At 34.1% G+C, this 21,426-nt stretch overlaps 2 protein-coding genes across 3 annotated transcripts; both read left to right on the top strand.

Annotated features, from left to right (window-relative positions):
• The first annotated feature begins 411 nt into the window (after nucleotides 1-411).
• On the top strand, nucleotides 412-7,386 carry LOC100794808 (3beta-hydroxysteroid-dehydrogenase/decarboxylase). 2 transcript variants are annotated; one of them, XM_006592077.4, is made up of 13 exons: nucleotides 412-594; nucleotides 727-984; nucleotides 1,109-1,198; nucleotides 1,285-1,418; nucleotides 1,531-1,701; nucleotides 2,666-2,782; nucleotides 2,861-2,940; nucleotides 3,282-3,477; nucleotides 3,807-3,924; nucleotides 4,578-4,752; nucleotides 5,171-5,327; nucleotides 5,683-5,749; nucleotides 5,832-7,386. In XM_006592077.4, the coding sequence occupies exons 2-13, from the start codon at nucleotides 735-737 to the stop codon at nucleotides 6,035-6,037; spliced, it is 1,761 nt and encodes a 586-aa protein (XP_006592140.1). In that variant the 5' UTR covers nucleotides 412-594; nucleotides 727-734; the 3' UTR covers nucleotides 6,038-7,386. The 2 variants fall into 2 exon arrangements, with proteins under 2 accessions (XP_006592140.1, XP_003540692.1); XM_003540644.5 differs by having other exon boundaries at nucleotides 580-984.
• A 1,206-nt stretch (nucleotides 7,387-8,592) lies between these two features.
• Nucleotides 8,593-20,637, top strand: LOC100795342 (flowering time control protein FPA). The gene is made up of 6 exons (XM_006592079.4): nucleotides 8,593-9,094; nucleotides 11,557-11,802; nucleotides 12,399-12,476; nucleotides 12,696-13,687; nucleotides 14,219-15,743; nucleotides 20,157-20,637. Exons 1-5 carry the CDS (start codon nucleotides 8,822-8,824, stop codon nucleotides 15,729-15,731), a joined length of 3,102 nt encoding a protein of 1,033 aa, XP_006592142.1. The 5' UTR covers nucleotides 8,593-8,821; the 3' UTR covers nucleotides 15,732-15,743; nucleotides 20,157-20,637.
• The last annotated feature ends 789 nt before the right edge of the window (nucleotides 20,638-21,426 follow it).

The raw sequence follows: 21,426 nt of genomic DNA on the forward strand, positions 1-21,426 counted from the left end.
ATTTTTACGTTGATGGATGGATTCACCTAAAACCCGAATCTGCAACAGCTTGGGCATTAATCACTACTCTTCAAAGAAACAGACAACGCCATCATCATCCTTCTCGAATATGACAGAATTACTTAATGGGCTAATCCTCTGTGTTCAGAAAATTATAGACCAACGCATGTCATCTCATATCTGTTGGTATCACCCCATATGATCATTATTTGGTTAACCACTTCCAATTTGGTACAGTTGGATGTGTGTCTTAACGTTTACGTCTTTTGTCTCACGAGTCAGAAAAAGCACATAAAATGTGCGAGCACTGCAATTCAGTGGGCCCCCACACAGCCAGTGTAAACACTAACGTTATGCAATGGATACGATCAGATTAATATATAATAATAATAATAACAGAAACAAATGTAATGGCCGTTATGTGTAGCATTAGCGTATCAGCATCAGAGTTATTATTACGCATCATGATTCGATTACTAACCCTCGCTCTTCCCTTGTCCAAAAGATTCTAAGAGTGGACCCCACCCACTCTCAGTGCGATTTGCTTTGCATTACAGAGAGTAACAGTTTCCGCGCCAAAGGATAAACTACTCTGTCTCTCTTTCTCCTTATCTCCTTTTTCTCGCTCTCATCACATTAATAACGCACACAGAATAATTGAATATGAACACGAGTATATGATACGATACGATACGATACGACATTAAACGTTCGTCGTTTTCGCAGCGTTAACAATGGCAGTGGAAGACCGGTTCGCGAATTTGAACCCTAAGACGTGTGTGGTTTTAGGCGGCAGAGGATTCGTTGGAAGATCGTTGGTGCTGAGGCTGTTGAAACTCGGTAACTGGATCGTCCGAATCGCCGATTCCGCTCAGTCTCTCCAACTCCACCACTCCGAGTCTCTCCTCCAACAAGCTCTCTCTTCTTCTTCTCGCGCTTCTTACTTCCACGTCGACCTTCGCGATAAACGGAGCATTATCAAAGGTGCGCAATTTTGTTTGTGTAACACTCTGAATCCGCGTGATTTTCTTTCAATTTCGTTTGAAATGAAATACTCTGTTTATGGAAAATAACAGCAGTGTTGAAAATTGAAATGCGTTTTGTGCAGTTCTACAAGGTTCCTTTGTTGTCTTTTATTTGGATATTGCTGGCGTCGATGGGAATGACTTTTGTACTTGCTATAAGCTTATAGTTCAAGGTTCTTTTCCGTTTTGTTGTTTTAATTAATCATTTAATTGTTGATTCGTTGTTTTTGGCAATGTAATTTGATGTTTGATTTTTCAGGTGCAAAGAATGTCATTAGTGTTTGCCGCGAATGTAGAGTGAAACGCCTGATATATAACAGTTCTGCTGATGTTGTATTTGATGGTTTGCATGATATTCGCGATGGAGATGAATCGTTGGCGTATCCGTGGAAAGTAAGATTTTGTTGAACGAGGTTCTTTTGTTTTCCAACCTGTTAATGGCTAGATTAGATGGTTTTGGTTTGCGAATGAATAAGCATTTTTGATAGGGGGATGTGAATTGCAGACTGACAACATGTTAAGTGACCTTAAGGCTCAAGCGGAAGCTTTGATCCTGAGTGCCAATGACATTGATGGCCTATTGACATGCTCTCTTCGTCCTAGTAATGTTTTTGGACCTGGTGACACGGAATTTGTGCCATATTTTCTCAAATTAGCAAGATATGGTTTTTCAAAGGTAGTTTTCTTTTTGCACAGAATTTTCTTTTTTTTTGGTTTGTAGTTGTACATTTGTAGCATTCATTTGTCAAATCGAGGGGGGGGGGGGGGGGGGGGGTTGTTTTTAATAAAACTGCGTAATGTAGGCTTTGCAAAAAATATGTTTTTGCATTCTTATAATCAGGTTGTAATTAACTTATGTCAGTTTTGTCGAACACTTGAAAAGATATTATTTAACAACTTTTCCCTTTAGCTAATTTTCCCTCTCAAAAGTTATGACCAATGGTAGCTGATTTTCCCTCTTGAAAGGTCATCGGTCATGACCAATGGACAGATTTTGGATTCATGCAACATCTTGGAGTTCTTTGTTATGTACCTATTTGAATAAATCCCAACCGCCTTCCTCCTCTCCCCCAACAAAATAGTGTTGTTTTTCTAAGCATAGGAGGTAAAGATATTAGGTTCTGAAGAAAGCATTTAATAGTTGTTTTCTGGCTTTTGTTTTTTCTAAAAGCTATTTGTTTAGAAAAGTTTTCAGAAAAACCTTTACTTCATACTAAACTTTACTTGAATAGGAAATGTGATTGATATTTCTATGCCATATCTTTTCTATTAAATTTTGGACTTGGATCTGTCTGGTCTGAAGCTCATTTCATATGTAAATGATAATGAACATAATTCCATACTGACACTGAATTGATTACTTGAGTCAGTCACTTAAATCCACAATTATGGGTCCTTGATTAGTTGTGATTATTGGATATGCTATAAATTCTTTCCTGCTCCTTATGAAGCTAAGTTCAAAATTTCCTATTAGTTTGTTCTATAACCAAGTTGAATGATATTGTGTGATTTATGTAGCTTACCTCACATAGTGGGATAACACTTTTGTTATTGTTGTTGTTTTCATATATCATTTGATTCAAATTGGTTGGCATTGCTGACTTCAAGTCTTATTTTAGAGTAACAATTTCTCATTTCAGTTTATCATAGGGACTGGTGATAATCTTTCAGATTTCACATTTTCTGAAAATGTTACTCATGCCCATATCTGTGCAGAAGAAGCCTTAAATTTCCAAATGGTTTCTGCGGCTGGAAAGGTGTGTATATATTGAATATCAATTTACTGTTTGCTCTGATTAGTTATTCATGCATAATGTATTTTTCTTTTTGTACAGGCATTTTTCATCACAAATCTTGAGCCTATGAAATTCTGGGAATTTCTCTCGCTTTTGTTAGAAGGTCTTGAATATCAAAGGTAAAAATGAGCAATCTATTTTGATATATGAGGGGCATAATATTTTCTCCAATGTTACTGATGTATAGTTGTATATTTTGACTTGATTGTATGATATAGCTTACGGGAGTTCATCATAACATTATGGAAAAATCTTTATAAATTATATTTTCTCTGCTTGTATCTTTGGAAAAAATTTTATAAATTATATTTTCTCTTCTTGTATCTTTGGAAAAATCTAGCCACATTGACTATTTCCTGCCCATTTAGGAGACATCATAACAAATTAGCACTTCTTTATTGCCAATTTATGACCTCTTATGCTGTTAACCAAGTTAGAAAAATCCTTGCTTTAATTGCAGGCCATTCATCAAACTTCCTGCTAAGTTGGTACAATATATTCTATCAGTTTTAAAGTGGGTACATAAAAAGTTGGGGCCCAGATACTTCAGTTATCCTTTATTAGTTCACTTTTTTCAGTTAGCTTCATACACCCGAACTTTCAACTGCATGGCAGCTCAGAATGATATTGGATACTCACCAATAGTCTCCCTTGAGGTTTAATTCTTCTTGCTTCTTTATAAATTTTTACTTGTTAAATCTCCTAAGATTCTTGTTACTTCCCACTGATAACTGAAAACAGCCTCCAAAGAGGCAAAATGAAGATTCGTTAAATAAAATAAGACCGTTCCCTTTTCAATAGTGCTCAGACCCACAATCCGACACACATACAGATACACAAATTAGGCTCTTACTGATATTTTCCTGTCTATGTGACTTTATGATGTTTTAAGAGTGAGATATACTATTTGGCAATGTTTCTATATGGCCTGGAATTTCTTACTGTTAAGATTTGCATTTATATTTGCCAATATTGGATAATACAGGAAGGAGTCACATTAACCATAGAGTCATTCTCTCATTTATCCAGAGACTCATCTTTTCCAAGATGCTGCAGTTTCACTGAACAGTCAAAAGCGGATAAGCTGCTGGGTGGTGGAAAAGGTTGAAACATAATGCTTTCTCTTGCATTGCAAAGTTTACATACATGAATTAAGGTTTACTATGTTTAGTTAATGTCAAAGCAATTTTTGGTGGAAATGAAATGAATTGGAGCATATTGATAGGTATACCTTATTACATGAATATGTGGCTCATCTTGTTAGAACTTAGAATAGTTAACTCTTAACCTGAAAATTGACTAATTAAATTAACCGACATAAGTATAAGGGCGGGCAACACCACCAATTATAAATACCTTGCTCATAGGATTGTTTGGATATTTGCATTTTCTTGTTTACTTTAAGGGCATGCTTGGCTCAAATGAAAATTTCTTTGCACTAGTATGGTGCAAGTTAAGTGTAGCAGTAGTGAAAGAAAAGTGCAACTTATTTGCACTCCATACTAAATTTTAACCTCTCCCTATTGAACACAGAAGTGAGCTGAAATTGATTCTTTTGCCCTTGTTTTTCTACTCTTGACCGCACATTGAGGACTGAGAATAAAATCTTCTCCATCCCAATCTACTTTGGTAGAATACATTTGAGTGATACATCATTATTAAACTGAATATTTGGCAATACATATGCTAACTATTCTGAACCATAGATATATTATAACATTGCCAAACCAAATAATTCTTAGCTTTATTTTTACAGTGGCTGACATTTTGTTGTGGAGAGACGAGAAGAAATCCTTTGCATATTTCCTTGTGCTGGTTTTGTTGTTTTACTGGTCTTTCCTTTCTGGAAGAACTTTTATATCATCTGCTGCGAGACTTTTGCTGCTTGCCACATTACTTTTATATGGACATGGTTTTCTGCCATCAAAGTTGTAAGTGCTGCTCATAGTGAGACTTTAAATTTCTGTTTTTAACAGATTTAGGAAGCTTTATGCCTTCAAATTGTGTATAGCACAATTTTCTTAAGAAAGCCAGTTGCTTTATTGAAATGATGCTTCAATAGTTTGTCCTCCCTCTGTTTTCATCCTGCTGGTTACATCTTTGGTATGACTGTTATGTTCTAGCCTCAGCTTACTTATTTAATTAAATTATTTTAAGAGTAATATGGTCTATATCTCAGCCTTAAGGCTACTCATATGTCCCCACAAATCAGTGCCAAACATGGGAATTACGTAGTATACGTTTAATGAACACTTAAAGATTGTTTTGGGGATTTTGGCTCTCAACAATTATACCTTCACTGGAGAAATAAAACGTTCTCTAAGTACTAAGTGTATGACATTGTGACAGATTTGGTTTTCACATACAAAGGATACCCACGTCTTATTTTGAGATCTCTGATACGGCAGTCAAAGATTCAGTTACCACTACAGTATATCTTTGGAACCGGGGTTTTCAAAATATAAGAGGACTGGCCCAAGGGGACAATTGGTCTGCATTTTTCAAGGTAAATGATGAGGTCTCCTTTTAAATATTAAAAAGAAAAAAAAAACGAAAATCCCCTCTTTTCTTGTTCTTATTAAATTTATTGTAATTTTTTTAAATATATGATGTAGGATCATCTGTTTATTGAGAATGCATGTGCTCTTTAATGTCTGGATCTATTGTTGGGTTTTGTGAAAAAGGATTTTAAGTTTCTATCTTCTAATTGGTCTGCGGGTCACCATTTTACTTTCTGTCTTACATACTTGTTTGAGAGGTTGGCTTGAAAGAATGAATAATTCAAACATGAATTAAGTTTTACTACATGTAGAGATTCTGGGAATCATTGCCTTCATGTTTAATTTTTTTAACTGATGCAGATTGCAGTTTTTCTTTACCTTCTGAAGTTGATCCTGTCAGAGTTGTTCACGAAAATGATAGGCATAGGTATGGAATTGTTAACGTGAGTTCCAAAACTTCTTCAGTTTGTGCCCTTTTCATTTTTACACAATCTGAATTGTTTGTGTAGGTTTGGTGATCGCATTTATGGCATTTTTTGTTTACGAGCAATATGAATCCGAAATTGATGGATTGGTGGATTTTCTGTTCACCAGTTTGAAGGAGTTCATGATATATTTGATGAGAATTTCACCTGTTTCTATATTGCGGCTTCTGCATTATCACGACAATTTTCAGCGCTATGAAGGACCAAGAAAGGTAAAAGACCTGAGATAACCAAAAAGAAGAGTTTCAGCTTTGCTCTGCGATCTTAAACCTCCATCACGCTATCTATTTACATACCAAAAACTTGAAAAAAGACCTATGTCCCATGAAAAAGATAAGAAAATATAAGGATAAATAGTCAATTTTGTCTCTAAATGTGTAATTCGCTAACAAATACACATAAATTTAGTCTCGAAAGCGTAAAAAGTGCGATAAATACATTTGACTATTAGCTTTCGTCCATCACCGTTAATAAAATAACCTACACGGTAAAGAGGGATGAATTGGTTACTGAAATGATGGTCAATGTGATCATGTTAAATTGCCAGCATAAGAGTATATTTGTCATATGATTAATTATTATAATTTGAAAAAATTTATATGGATTGAGACATTTTTTTTAACAAACTTATAAATTAAATCAAGTCTAAAAGAAAAAAGAATACTAGTTTTATAAACTTGTAAATATTTTTTTTATACTTCCATGCTTGATGAAAAGTTTAAGTAAAAAAAAAATGCTTATTGTAAAGCATTGTAGTTAAATTAGATCCATGAATAATTGTAGTTAAATTAGATCCATGAATAATTTTTAGAAAAAATTGTTATTGCGATAACACTTTTAATTTGTAAAAAACACTCACTTCCTTGGAATGATTTTTTTAAGGTTATGATTTTTTAAATGACCAGTTAATAAAAAATAATTGTATATGATGTAAAAAAATTAATTTAAAAATTAACAAATTTTTATTATAATTTGTAATTTGATGTTATTACATATACTAATAGACATTCATATTTTATTATGAAAAATTTATTAAAAAATAATTAAATAAATAGTATTTGATTAAATAGAAATAATGTTTTTCTTATCATTTTACAATATTTTTTTTTGTGTTGATGTCATTTATTCAAGAGTTAACAATCAAATGATTGATTTTTTTTTTTGTAGTTGAAGAAAAATAAGAAGAATTCGCCAAAACAATAAGAATTTACTTCCATTGATAATATTTTGTCGCAATCATTATAAATTTTTCAAAATTATAATAATTAGTTACAATCTAGTGTTACCGTCTAGATTCTTTTAGGGAGGTACTTGTGGGTGGAGTGAAAGATGAAAAATATTAAAAAATATTATATGACAAATATGTCCCTATGTTGGCGATTAAAGATAACCACGTTGACGATCATTTCAATAACAAATTTGTTTCTTTGTGTATAGACTATTTGATTAATGGTGATTGACGAAAGTTAACAGTAAAATATATTTATTGTACTTGGAGATTAAATTTTGTATTTTTGTTTAGGGATATATTTGTTAACAAATTATACATTCAATAATAAAAATAATTATTTATCTAAAATATAATATTTAGGAATGCCCTCTCCCTCCCTCCATGTAATCACATTTGAATGAATCAGGCGGAAGATGTTGCTGTTTGAAAGAATTGTGATATTGATACTCTTTTTTAACTGGTTAAATATTCAGAAACAGATTGATGGTTAATTGACAACAATAGTTGCAGAAAGGGAATGTGGAGTTGACTGTTTCTATAAAATCTTAGAGTGTTACGTCATATACGTGTTGTAATTATGTAAAGGACGAAGGCTTATTACGTAAAGGAAGAAGGAAGTGCCGAACACGGGCTGCAATAGGGTAATGTGCTACCATGGTGCTTCATACTGTTTTTTTTTCTCTGTTCGAATCAAATCATTATGGCAATCTTATAATATGAACTGCTCACATTCATAAATTTTAAACTTGAACACTTATCCATGTCATTTTTATTACACCAGCAATAATGAGAAAAATGTAAAACATGAAAATGTTTAACCTCCCATGCATCAACAATTTTACACTGTCCATCCATAAGTCATCACAATTAATATTATTATAAAAATTAATAAATTTATCATACATGTAAAAATGATAAAAGATAAAATTAAAATAGAATATTGTAAATTATACTTATGTTCCCGTATCCAGACTTAAAAAAATCTGCAGATCCAATGAGTTTTTTAAGTTAAAACAACAAAAGTGAAAAGTAGTTTAAAATGATTGGAGAAAAATTAAAAATATTAAGAATACTCAGTTAAGAAATTGAAAGAGTAAGAATATGTGTTCTTTTTTTTTTCATTATCATATCTCTTTATAAAATAAAATAGTTATTTTGAATTAGAGTATTTTTTTGAGAAATTCTTTGATAAGAATATTTTTATTATTCTTAAATAAGAGTATTTTTTTATAATTTTTTCTTAATTTCTTATGTCTTTTTTTATCTTTATCTTTAAATTAAATTTAAATATTTAAAAATAACTTTATATCATAATATCATAAATCTAAAATATACTTTATATATTTAAAATTATTTATTATTATAATTTTTAATAATATAATTTATATATTAAACGAATATTTGTTTATTGAAATTTTAATCATATAAGAAAATATTTTCTGTAAATTGCTCAAAATAAATATTTTTTTACTGCGGGCAAAATAAAATCCTAGTAATAGAATACTAGGAGTATTTAAAGTTGAAATGGTGCGAGTATCCGTAATTTTACCACTGTGAAAGCCGAACATTCTCGGTCTTTCCACCTAAAAAAAAAACTGGAAGGAACCACTTGTTTTTATTTTTTAACCCTTCTCTCCGTTTCTTTCTTTCCGTATCAAAAAATTCATCCTCTCTTCTAGGGTTTCTTCCGCTCCCAAAACAATCTCGCCTCCAACCTCTCTCTCTCTCTCTCTCTCTCTCTCTTCAATTTTCGTTGCATTCGCAGGGCACTTCTCCGCTCGCAATGCCGTTTCCGGCGAAACCAACGCGGGATTTCGACGAGTCGGCGAGTCCGTCGAACAACCTGTGGGTGGGGAATCTGGCGGCGGACGTCACCGACGCTGATCTGATGGAGCTCTTCGCCAAATACGGCGCACTCGACAGCGTGACTTCCTATTCCGCTCGCAGTTACGCTTTCGTGTTCTTCAAACGCGTCGAAGACGCCAAAGCCGCCAAGAACGCTCTCCAAGGAACCTCTCTCCGCGGCAGTTCCTTGAAGATTGAGTTTGCCAGACCGGTTTGTCCTCATCTTTTTCCTTTCACTTTCTCTGCACATCCCTGTATTCTTCTTCAAACTAACATCCTCTTATTATTATTATTATTAAAAATGTTATTATTTCTGCATTCTAGATTTTGTATCTTTTTTCTCTCGTTGCCAGTTGTCTCACAATAAATTGCTCGACATGCATGCACAATACTCTATCCATATCCCTAGTTTCAACAACTTTTTGTGTGTTTGGGTCGGCGTTTTTTGAAAAATCGATTTGCAGAATTTATTTTGAATTGAATTGAATTAATTCTTAGAGAATTATGTCTTGTTGATTTTACCCCGAAAGAATATTTTGATTCGAAACTTAGTGTAAATTTTTAATCTAATGCGAAGCTGATTTGGCTAAATCAATTTTAGCTAACAATAATCGTACATTACATTAGGAAAACTTAGTGTAAATTTTTAATCTAACGCAACAACTAATTTAGCTAAAATTCGTGATGGTGATTTGTTTCATACATTACAATAATCGTACATCACATTATGGAGGTATAATCAATTATGATACTGGATGGTGAAAGTGTGAAACCAAACACACGAATTGAGAATTTGTTTCATACTCACATTTAACGAAGGAACTGGAAACTCGTTGTTCATGCGAAGGTCGGTGTGCTGGGAATTTACGTTGAGCCAAAATCCTTAATGTGTTGGTGATTTAATTTAAGACACAAATTTCTATTCCAAATCGTTAGAAATTAGCGGGGCGAATATTTGATTCCCGAATCATGATCCGCAAAACTGGTTGGAAGTTGGTGACGTAAGTTGAAAGGGATCCTAAAAGCATGTTTTGTGGTTCGTTTTTTCAAGTTACCCAGATTTGGTTTTAAAACGAAGATCTAAAATGTTTAAGAAGATGCATACTTGACCCAAGTGATACAACGTTGAAGAAAGATGCTTCAAATAAACCGATATGAAACTAATTGTGTTATCTAATATGAGATAACTTTATATGATTTGGTTGAGTGAAAGACTAAAGAATGAAATATAATTAAGAAATATTCAAATTAAAGCATAGAGAAAGAAATGTAACTCGCAAGTTTTTGAATTTTTTTTCTCCTATCTTTCCTATTTGAACACAACCAAACCATAAAATATATATAGACGTTAGAAATGTGAAGAAATCGATTTCAGTGCACGAATATTTGAATTTGTTGGGGCAACACTTAAACGCATTGGCTTTAACCGCGAGTAACATGCACAATTGCAAAACAGCAACAGTGAAGTAAAGCTCCTTGATTTTTCTGTATGTAAAAACTTTATATGTATATACACACCCTTGTCAGACGTCAGAATAGGCTTGAACACGTATAAGCGGCGGGGACAATAACTATTACTGTCTCATTATAAATACTCGACATAGTGTGGAAGAACTATGCCTTGCTTTCTTCTCTTGTACTGAAACTCTTAAAATTAGTTGGCAAGAAAAAGAAAGGAAAAAAAAAAGAAAAAAACTCCGAACTAGCAGCGCAAACCCAAGTTTAGCTAAAACCAAAAGGTTAACTCCAATGGGATTAAAAAGTGTCATGTAGGTATGAGTGAAGTGTGTTTTGAGGTCTGAAATTGGAATAATTCTGAAAATTATAGGCAACACATAAAAAAGAGGAAAAGAACATAATGCGGACAATTGGGAAGAGTGCCTTTCGAAGTCTCTGAATTGCAGCATATCTTATTTTGGATTTCGAAAACACACAATGGACATTCTTTTGAGGTCTGTGAAAATGCATCACTTTGATTTACTCCATTTAATTACCACTGGTTTTACTTTTTGCGAGAGGTGATGCGCACCTAGCTGTTCTGTACCCCAAGCATTAATTTGAAAAGAATCGTACGTTACTGCAAAAATCATAACTATCAGCCATCAGACAACTTTATATAGCTCAGCCATATTTTTTTTAAAAATATGCTATAGACCTTCAAATAAAGAAACTTACATGAAAATAAACTGAGACAATTTAATTTAAATTAAAACAATGCTGGTGCAGTAGTATTATGATTTTCCAATTAATGAAACACAACTTTTTTCTTTATTTATCCAACTTATTAAATCCTTTCACCTTTGGTGTCTACATTATCAAAATAACAATTTAGTTGAGTTCACTTATAGTTCCTACCATTGGATGAGTTCTCTTATGTGATAAAGTGACTGACAGATCATTGCCTTTTATTGTTTTTTTCTTGGTCAAACCATGATTTGACCTTCTTTTCAATGGTTCTACTGGGAAATTCATGGTAGGAGTAGTCCTACGAATGTTTTGAAGCAAAAATATAATGAGCCTTTGCACAGTAGCAAATGTTTCAATTGTAACATTTTTTTTTGGTCGGCTCAATTTTAACATGTTTGTTACTTTTTTTCTTTTTCTTTTAATTTTATAAATGTGTATAGATGCTAAGATTTGTATTCTTTAATTTCCAAAAAATCCTGTTCTCAGGCAAAGGCATGTAAACAACTTTGGGTGGGTGGTATTAGTCAGGCTGTTACAAAGGAAGATTTGGAAGCTGAATTTCAGAAATTTGGTAAAATTGAGGATTTTAAGTTCTTCAGAGACAGAAATACTGCATGTGTTGAATTTTTCAATTTGGAAGATGCTACTCAGGCCATGAAAATCATGAATGGGAAACGAATTGGCGGGGAGCATATTCGTGTTGACTTCCTTCGATCACAATCTACAAAAAGGGTAAGTTTATATTTTTATATGTTGTTCTTGTTTGCCGTTCTTCCATTTCCTTTTATTATTCAATTACCTATTACTACACTCAGGTGCCTCATGATAGTACCTAAAGAGAAATTTCAATTAGATTTGTGGGGAGTGATTATTTGAAAATGACACATCTGGAATTTTATTTCTTACATTAATAAATAATCCATATTTTTCTTAACTTTTTGTTAAGGTTCTGCAGTTAAAACTGTAATTTGTCTGATTGGGTCAAGTGTTTTTGTCTGATTGTCTATATTCTACCATTGGTGTATTAGGTTGTTTCGTTTTTACGTAGTTAGTTTTTCTCTATCAGAGAAAAATTAGTTTAGTTGGTTACAAGTTAGTTAAAGATTAGTTTAGTTGGTTACAAGTTAGTTATTAGTTTAGTTTGTTATAATTTAGTTTAATTTGTAACTAGCTAAATTAAATTGTAACAAATTAAACTAATAACCAACTTGTAACCAACTAAACTAATCTTTAACTAACTTGTAACAATTTTAAACTAATTTTTATCTCTAATATTCTCTGTTTGTTTTGTTATTCTGATTGTAGTTTTTCTTTGCTTATTACTGTAGGATCAGCTTGATTATGGGCAGTTTCAGGGAAAAAACTTGGGGCATACTGATGCTTATTCTGGACAGAAAAGACCATTGGTGAGGGTCCTCTGCAATGTGCATCTAATTGCAAGTTTATCACTTTATTGTATCAGTCCTGTTCATTTTTTTTTTCATTGCATTGTGTGATTCGGTTTTAGGAAGCCAAGACATTATTTAGACAAGCATCTACTGCATGTAAAATGGTTAATATTTCTGTATACCCGTGGCTTGAACTTTGTTAGTTCCTCTTATAAATGTTTTTTCTTGTGTCAACAGCATTCACAGCCTCCAATGGGGGGAAAAGGTGACAGTCAACCAAGTAATATTTTGTGGATCGGTTATCCGCCTGCTGTTCAGATTGATGAACAAATGCTCCACAATGCCATGATTTTGTTTGGTGAAATCGAGAGAATCAAGAGTTTTCCTTTGAGAAATTATTCTATTGTTGAGTTTAGAAGTGTTGATGAAGCTCGACGTGCAAAAGAGGGCCTTCAAGGACGCCTTTTTAATGATCCTCGAATAACAATTATGTATTCTAGCAGTGACCTAGTACCTGGCAGTGATTACCCCAGCTTTTTTCCTGGAAGTAATGGACCAAGACCTGATGTATTGCTGAATGAGCATCCATTTCGACCATTACAAATGGATGTATTTGGTCATAATCGTCCAATGGTTCTAAATAATTTTCCTGGACAGTTACCACCTAGTGGTATTATGGGACTAAATGTACCAATGCGACCTTTTGGTAATCACGGTGGTGTTGAATCTGTTATTTCTGGCCCTGAGTTTAACGAGATTGATGCGCTCCATAAATTTCAGGATGGTAGCTCCAAGAGTAACATGGGTCCAAACTGGAAAAGGCCATCTCCTCCTGCACAGAGCACTAGGCTTCCTACCAGATCAACGTCTGGAGCATGGGATGTACTTGACAAAAACCATATTCCAAGAGATTCTAAACGTTCAAGGATAGATGGACCCTTGCCTGTTGCTGAAGCCCTATTTCCTTTTAGGAATATTGATGATCGGGGGTTAGCTCTAGAACAAGCATATGGGATTGATCCAGCTATTGATGGAAATGGTTCTGGTCCATATGTAAACATTCAAGGAAAGAGTCACCTTGGTCCAGTTAGCTCAAGGATTACAGCTGGAGTACATGATATTGTCCAACCTGATATTGATCATATTTGGCGCGGAGTTATTGCAAAAGGGGGAACTCCTGTTTGCCGTGCTAGATGTGTACCAATTGGGAAAGGAATTGGGACTGAGCTGTGAGTATAGTTTTATCTTCTTTAATCTCAATTGAAATTTGAAAATGTGAAAGAGGAAGAAGAAAGTAGGAATATTCCTTGGAATCTGTTTCTTTCTGTTGACTTTTGCATTTACTTCTTTCTCATTGCTAGTGAGGTCACATGTAGCATATTCTCTTCTGTGTGTTGTTTCATTTCTGCAAGAAATATTTAGGTTTTACGAATTTCTCTGGTTTGTGCTGCATGCTAGCTTTTCTTGAATGTCTTTTTTTCTTTTACTGCATCATCAGGAAGAATGGTGTGTTTATTTTTCTTATATTTCGTTTCTGAAAAATCCATTTTTAAATTTTTTTTTTTTTTATATTATATTTTTGCTAAAGATGCTAATTGACTTGCTCATTTTTATCTCGAGCACAAACAAATGGGCCCTTATTTTTTCGACACTTTCTCCTTGAAGTTCTAGTTTCTTGTCCCAACGGTTGAAATGTATACCTGTCTTCAGGGTACTGTTTTAATATTGTAATTAACGTTTGTTTTGTTTTTTTGCTGCAGTCCTGGTGTTGTTGATTGCTCGGCTAGGACGGGATTGGATATACTCACAAAACATTATGCTGATGCAATTGGTTTTGATATTGTTTTTTTTCTGCCTGATAGTGAAGACGATTTTGCTTCATATACTGAGTTCCTACGCTATCTTAGTGCGAAAAATCGTGCTGGTGTTGCCAAATTTGTTGATAACACCACCTTATTCTTGGTGCCTCCTTCTGATTTTCTCACAAGAGTTTTGAAAGTCACTGGACCTGAGCGTCTATATGGTGTGGTTCTTAAGTTTCCACCAGTGCCAAGTAGTGCACCTATGCAACAGCCATCGCATTTGCCTGTACCGACAACTCAGTATATGCAACATATTCCTCCTTCACAGACTGAATATGGTTTGATTCCTGTTAAAGAGGAACAGGTTTTGCCAATGGATTATAACAGACCGTTGCATGAGGATTCTAAGCTTCCTGCTAAACCAGTCTATCCACCAGCAGGTGGGCCCCCTCCAGTTCATTCTGGGCCTCCCGATTATTCTACTAATAATACTGTTGCTGGGTCCCAAGCTGGAGTTGCATTAACACCTGAGCTTATTGCAACTTTAGCTTCTTTACTTCCTACAACTACACAATTACCTACCACTGATGGTGCCAAGTCAGCAGTAGGTTCTTCGACCATGAAGCTTCCATTTCCTCCCATGACACCAAATGATGGAAATCAATCTCATCAAATTGCAGATCAATCCACTCATCCTCCTCAACAGTTGAGGAACATGTATAACGTTCACAATGCTCCCTATCAGCCCTATCCACCATTATCTGCTCCTGCTGGCAATCCTGCTCAAGTGTCTGGCAGTTCTCATATCCAAGATACTGCTGCCAACATGCAGCAGCAGCAAGGTGCTGTTTCATCAAGACACATGCCTAATTTCATGATGCCTACTCAAAGTGGACAGGTAGCTGTATCCCCCCATGCCAGTCAGCATTACCAAGTTGAGGTCTCCCCCAGCAATCAGAAAGGCTTTGGAGTGGTGCAGGGAACAGATGCCTCTGCTTTATACAATTCTCAGGCTTTCCAGCAACCTAATAACAATTCTCAGGCTTTCCAGCAACCTAATAACAATTCTCAGGCTTTCCAGCAACTTAATAACAATTCTCTGGCTTTCCAGCAACCTAATAACAATTCTCAGGCTTTCCAGCAACCTAATAACAATTCTCAGGCTTTCCAGCAACCTAATAACAATTCTCAGGCTTTCCAGCAACCTAATAATTCTTTTGCCTTATCTAATCAAACTAATAGTGCTAATGCTTCACAGCAGCAAACTGCCATGCTGTATACAGTGGACCAGGTAAACTCGGACACCCCCAATCAGCAACTTCCTATGTTTGGAGTCAGTCAAGGACAAACAGAGGTGGAGGCTGATAAGAACCAGAGATACCAGTCAACGTTACAATTTGCTGCCAACCTTCTTCTCCAACTACAACAGCAACAGCAACAAGCCCCAGGAGGACATGGGCCAGGACAATGAGAACTGTTTTCTGTAAGTAATCATTCCATGACTAATTGTTTTATATATGATCCCTACTATTCACTAACCTAGGTTGAGCATGGGAGCTTGCAAAGACATAGTAAGCAGTTGTAAACAAATATATGTGGTAGGATGTCTGTCCAAAGTTTTATAGGGAGGATCGTAGAACATGATGGTTGTTCTGTTTTGGGCATTTGAAGAGAAAGTGCAATTGTGCAAGGCTGTAAATTGTAGGTTTCTTTCTTTAGATAATTTGGGATTAGGGTAGGTGATCTTAATGATATCATTTCCCAATCAGTCAAATGATGGTGTGACCGAACTCTGTAAAAACCCATTGTATTTGTTTTGTCCTATTTAATCCTCTAGTAAATTGTGATTTGGATCATTCATCCATTATTTCTTAGTCTTTCTTTCTATTGGACCCTCATTAAGTTTACAAGTTATCATGTTATCAGAATTCCATCCGGTTTCTTGAAAGATTTATAATATTCTCAAAAATCTATGCATTCATTACTGTGGGCATTAGTGAAGATATTTGGTTCCAACACCTGATTCTATTCTGATTCCGTGGTTTCCAAGCCATCTTCCTGTTCCATATGGATGTGGATCCTATTTCTATTCTATCCCTTTTCTTCCTCCTGGCTCTATTACCACATTCAGAATTTCCATTCTGCATCACTAGCTTTAAATGACAATGTTATTTTGCTCATTATGAAATGAATACGGATGCAGAAACACAGACACTTATTTATTGTGTCTTATTACCAAAATGCATTCTATATTTATCTTTTTATGTATTAAATACTAATAGGGAAGATATTTCATTTCACTGTATAATATCATTATGTTTTATTGAAATTGTGTCTCGTACATCCATATTTAAAGGATATCCAGTGATTCTGGTCTAATATTGTTGAAAATTTGTCCCTTTCAAATTGATGTGTGACTAGTAAATGTATATATTGTTTCTCTCCTCCTGCCCTAGCTCTTCTTCCCTTCATATTAGCATGAAGTGATTTTTCCATGTGTTATATAATTATTGCCTTCAAATATTAATAGCTTTACAAATTTGAAGTTAGCTGTTTACCAAATACCGTATCGTATTAGGGTGTCTTATGTTTTTCACCTTTTCTTATTGCGATATTAGTAAATTGCTTTACATTGCACAGCCATGGGCTGGCTTCCATCAAATCCTTTTCACATGTCTCTCTCTCTCTCTCTGTTGTAGCTCTTTCTGATTATTGTGTTATATGTGGGTTGTGCCTTGATAACCAGTTGGTCATGGGTTCGAATTCGGAAATAGCCTCTTTGCATATGCAAGGGCAAGGCTACATACAATAATCCTCTCCCATTCCTTCACATAGCGAGGAGGAGCCTCTGGGCACTGGGGTACATTAGTTAGTTAGTTATGTGAGTTGTGTTTAGTTTACCTATCCCTGGCATATCTGTGGTATGAAATCTTGTAAATTCTGCTGTGCCACGTCTTTCGTAGTGACCATTATGGGATTAGGGTTCGAGTATTGAGCTGCTTGTTTTTATCATTGAACCACTTCAAACTCTGTTGATTTCTTTTGTTTTCTGCTTCACATCTAGTTATGGCAAGGTAACCTCTTAATGTTGCTTGCTAAGCTTTTGTTCCTTTCTGTCATCATCTGAGATATCTTCTTTGATTGCTTCATAGCCAATAGGCTAACAGCTGGAAATGTCCAGGCATGTTAGGAAAACTCCTTATTTGAATATTAACTGAACATGAACCCCTTCAAATTTTGGGCAGTGCGTAGAATTGATATTTTTATCTTTAAGGATTTGAAGAAATCCATCCTAGTGGATGCATTATTAATTTGCACTTTCTCTTCAATGCCCATTACATGATGCCTTTGGTTTAGAGCTATAGCTGGTTTGCAATGGCAGTTTAGTCATCATTGATAATTGGGAGGATCATCTGTTAGGCTTCTGCTTTAGAAACCCATCTGATAGAGTTTAATTAATAATGTGGTTATTTTGTCCTTGTGGGTAAAATAAGTTGTTTTGTATGTTTTTAGTATAACTCTCTCCATCTAATATTTCTGCATTACTTGGTAACACCATTTCATCAGCTGACTTATTTCTGATATCAGTAGATTAATTTTCTAGCAATCCCTGTGGTATATTACTGTTTTTTGTTTTCTGTCTATGATGCATGTCTTGTGTTTCTTTCTGTTTTTGTTATTTCAGTAGTGTACATTATCAATTTGGTTGAATGTGTTATAGATACGAATAATGTGACAAAAACTTTGTGTGGGTATAACTAATTCTGTTCTAAGTTTTGTATCCAACTATTTTTTAGCTGTAGGCTGTGATTTTTCTTTTCTATTTAGGGCTGGAAATTCAGTCACTTTAACTTATTTTATTGTGACTTGTGAGGTGTTATTTCCACTTGTAAGAATCTTGAACGTGCTTTTAAAGATTATGTGAAGATACTTGCTGATTAAATTTGTAAATTGAGTAAACTTGGTTACTACTTTCCTAGCTAGCCATAATCAAGGATTGGTATATCTAATAAACAATTTTGGTTCCACATGCCAATTGTGGTTTTCCCCTTAATTTTCCCTATGTCTCTTTTGAAATTCAATCACCCTATAACTTATTGAGACTTGTGAGGGCATAATTCCCACTGTGTAAGAATCTTGAAGGTGCTTCTTCAGATCATGTGAAGACACTTGCTGACTAAATTTGTAAATTTAGAGTTAACTTTGTTTACTACTTTCCTAGCTAACCATAATCAAGGATTAGTAGATCGGATTAACAAATATGGCACATCATGTCAATTGTGGTTTTCCACTAATTTTCCCTATGTTTTCTTCAATATTGAGGACAGATAGAAATTAAAAATTCCGCTGAGGGATATTAAAGATGCAAATATTAGAAAACTAATGACCTCGAGATTGAAATTTCTAGGAACTGTGAATCTAATCCTAATTGGTCACCAACTTGGTTAAGAGTAATTTTTTCAAGTGACTAGTAGGCTTATGAAATTTTGGACAGGAAACTTCAGCTGAAAACTTTAGATCCTACCTGCTCTATTAAAATTTAAGGACAGTTATATAATATTAATATGGTATCTGTGGCATGTGTGCTAAACCCAACCATTTAGTTCCCAATATATGAGGGTAAACTTTTCGTTATAAAGTAGCGTCTAATATTTAGGAAAAGGTGGCGGGAATGCTATGGAGAGGCGGCAGGAATTTATCATCATTAGAGGGCTAATAAACAATTAATTGTATGCATTCTTGTGAATGTTCTATCAGTCCTGAAGGTTTTGTTTGAGGAGACATTTGTTTATTCAGTCACTTGAATGACTTCGTGTTGAGTATCAGCTAGTTTTGGATTTAAGGAAGCGTAACATTAGAAATTATGTTATTGTGAGCATTCGTGCAAAATTGCTTTCATCCTCATTTGACTTTAGGGTCCTGAGTTTGTTCTATCTATTGTTTTCGATGCCTTTTCTCCAAACAGCTTGAGGTAATTAACAAAATAAAATTTGAGCAAAAAAGGGGTTCGTTATACCAAAAACTTTAGAACTACTTTTTAGCTTTGGAATACTATGGTAACATAGTTTTCCCAAAAAGAAAAAAAGGGGCCTTTCCGTCCACAGTGCTGATTAATGAGTACTTCAATGTTCTTGAAAGGATGGGTGATGTTACTTAATAGTGTTGAGTACCACCATATTGCAGGGTATTCAGCCTCTATTGCTGCTCCATTTAATGCGTTAAATAATCTGATTCCATTGACTATTCTGAAATCTGAATCCCAAGGACTCCTTTATAGGAACACTAGGTGGCCTAAGGCATAGTACAACACAAGTGCTTAGAGATTCTGGTCTGGTGTTGTCGTATTGTTGATTTGTCGTTAATAGTCCGATATAGATTCAAAGTGATCCATTAAGTAACTGATGCATTCGATGCTTCATTTCATAGTTCAGTCTTCTAATTGGTGGACTTCGTGGTTCATGTTATACTTTCGTATAGTTTTTCTAGACATTGAGTTCGTACTTTGTAGCACTGCAAATTTCTGCCCGATTAGGTTTCTGCATTAACCAAAATGGTTACGTTCGATGAATATAAAATTATAGATTCAACAATTTAAATGTTTACACGAGGAATTGTTTTTGAGTGTTTGGATTTCACTAGTGTCGGTCATTTATACACGTTATGGTCCTTGTTTAATAATGCATTTCTAAAAATAATAAAAATGTAAACTATCCATGGGTAAAAATGCTGATTCATAATGGTTTTACGCTTTTTGAATATAATTTTATCAATGTTTTTTGTGTTTTGCGTCAACGTAATCGTGAAGTTACCAGCAATTGCTAACAGGTTTTGTCAAACCATTATATTCTAATTGTGTCGTTTTTTTTTCCCTTCTATTTTTTTTATGAACGCGTAGGTAATGACCGTGCCTAGGGAGATGCATGTTCGTATGCGACAAATGTGACGGCGATTCTTCGACAACTATTTTTATTTAAAGAAACTAGTTCTTTTATCACCAACTTATTCTTTCTTTTTAACATCTTTGCTCACTACAATATACAAAGGTGTAAGGTTGGCTTTTTTTTTTTTTAATTGTTGTTACTGTTTAATGTACATAACAATTTTCATCTGATGTCGTTCTTACTGGAATACTAGTTTTTTTTAGCTCTATCTACGAGACGTGTGAGAAAAATTATAACCGATTGTGGGTCCAATTACGACTAGAATGTTTCGCTTTGCCAATTGTTTTATGGTCGTGTCACTTTGGGAAGAGAATCGCATTGATGCTAAGCTTCCCAAAATAGTGTAAGTAAATGTTTGAAAATCGAAAAGGTACTTTGGTTCGTTCAGATGACGGTGATTATGATACTGGTCGGGTATGCCATGTCATTTTATTATTTGATGTTTACTTCAATCAATTTTATTTTTTTTGGACCAAGAAAAATAAACTAACGTTTGATGGAATTTTACAGTAAAGCGAGAAAAACTACGATGTTGTTTCTAATCGATAAAACCAAAACTTCCACGATATCTTGACCAATTTAACTGTTTGACATTAAATTTCACCAAATAAAAGAAGGCTAATGCAAAGATTTTTTGGTCCCTTATGAGGGTTGGGGTATGATGGTATGATTTATCTAGTAATTTAAATTATTACAATTACAACATGGGTTATGTTTGAATTGGTAGAATATGTTAAAATAGTGTCAGAATGAAATAAAATGAATAAATATTTTATTCTATTACCTATATATGTATTTTTGGAAGAAGAAAAAAAATTACATTCTGTTGTATCCTCCTAATTTGGGGAGAGAGATGAAAGATTTTGGATGAGAGAGAGGGAGAAATGAAGATGAATAATGAAATAGGTCTTATTAGTTTCTTTTCTATTTTATCTGTATTTTATTAGTTTCTTGTAAAAAAAAAGACTATATTTTATTCTCCTCTATTTTTTTTCTATTATATTTTCCTAATCCAAACATAGTCTTACCTACTGGTAAATCTTCATGTTATTTACAATTTAGGTATTAGTAAAATTTGTCCTAGCAGAGTTCAGGTTAATAATTAAATTATACACCGTGGTTAACCAATAAAAAAAGACAGACTGTTCTGTGATCGTGATATTTGTGAAGGTTCTTTTCTGTATTGTCTATCTTGTTTTTTCTTGTTATAAAAAACAAAGAAAC

The sequence above is a fragment of the Glycine max genome, chromosome 12 (assembly GCF_000004515.6).
Source record: "Glycine max cultivar Williams 82 chromosome 12, Glycine_max_v4.0, whole genome shotgun sequence".
Taxonomy (NCBI): domain Eukaryota; kingdom Viridiplantae; phylum Streptophyta; class Magnoliopsida; order Fabales; family Fabaceae; genus Glycine; species Glycine max.

Coding starts and splice junctions, on each gene's coding strand:
- LOC100794808 (XM_006592077.4), top strand. CDS start 735: ATGGCAGTGGAAGACCGGTTCGCGAATTTGAACCCTAAGACGTGTGTG. Junction 1,702..2,665: donor CAAGATATGGTTTTTCAAAG/GTAGTTTTCTTT, acceptor TTCTCATTTCAG/TTTATCATAGGGACTGGTGA. Junction 3,925..4,577: donor GCTGCTGGGTGGTGGAAAAG/GTTGAAACATAA, acceptor TTATTTTTACAG/TGGCTGACATTTTGTTGTGG.
- LOC100795342 (XM_006592079.4), top strand. CDS start 8,822: ATGCCGTTTCCGGCGAAACCAACGCGGGATTTCGACGAGTCGGCGAGT. Junction 11,803..12,398: donor GATCACAATCTACAAAAAGG/GTAAGTTTATAT, acceptor TTATTACTGTAG/GATCAGCTTGATTATGGGCA. Junction 13,688..14,218: donor AAAGGAATTGGGACTGAGCT/GTGAGTATAGTT, acceptor TTTTTGCTGCAG/TCCTGGTGTTGTTGATTGCT.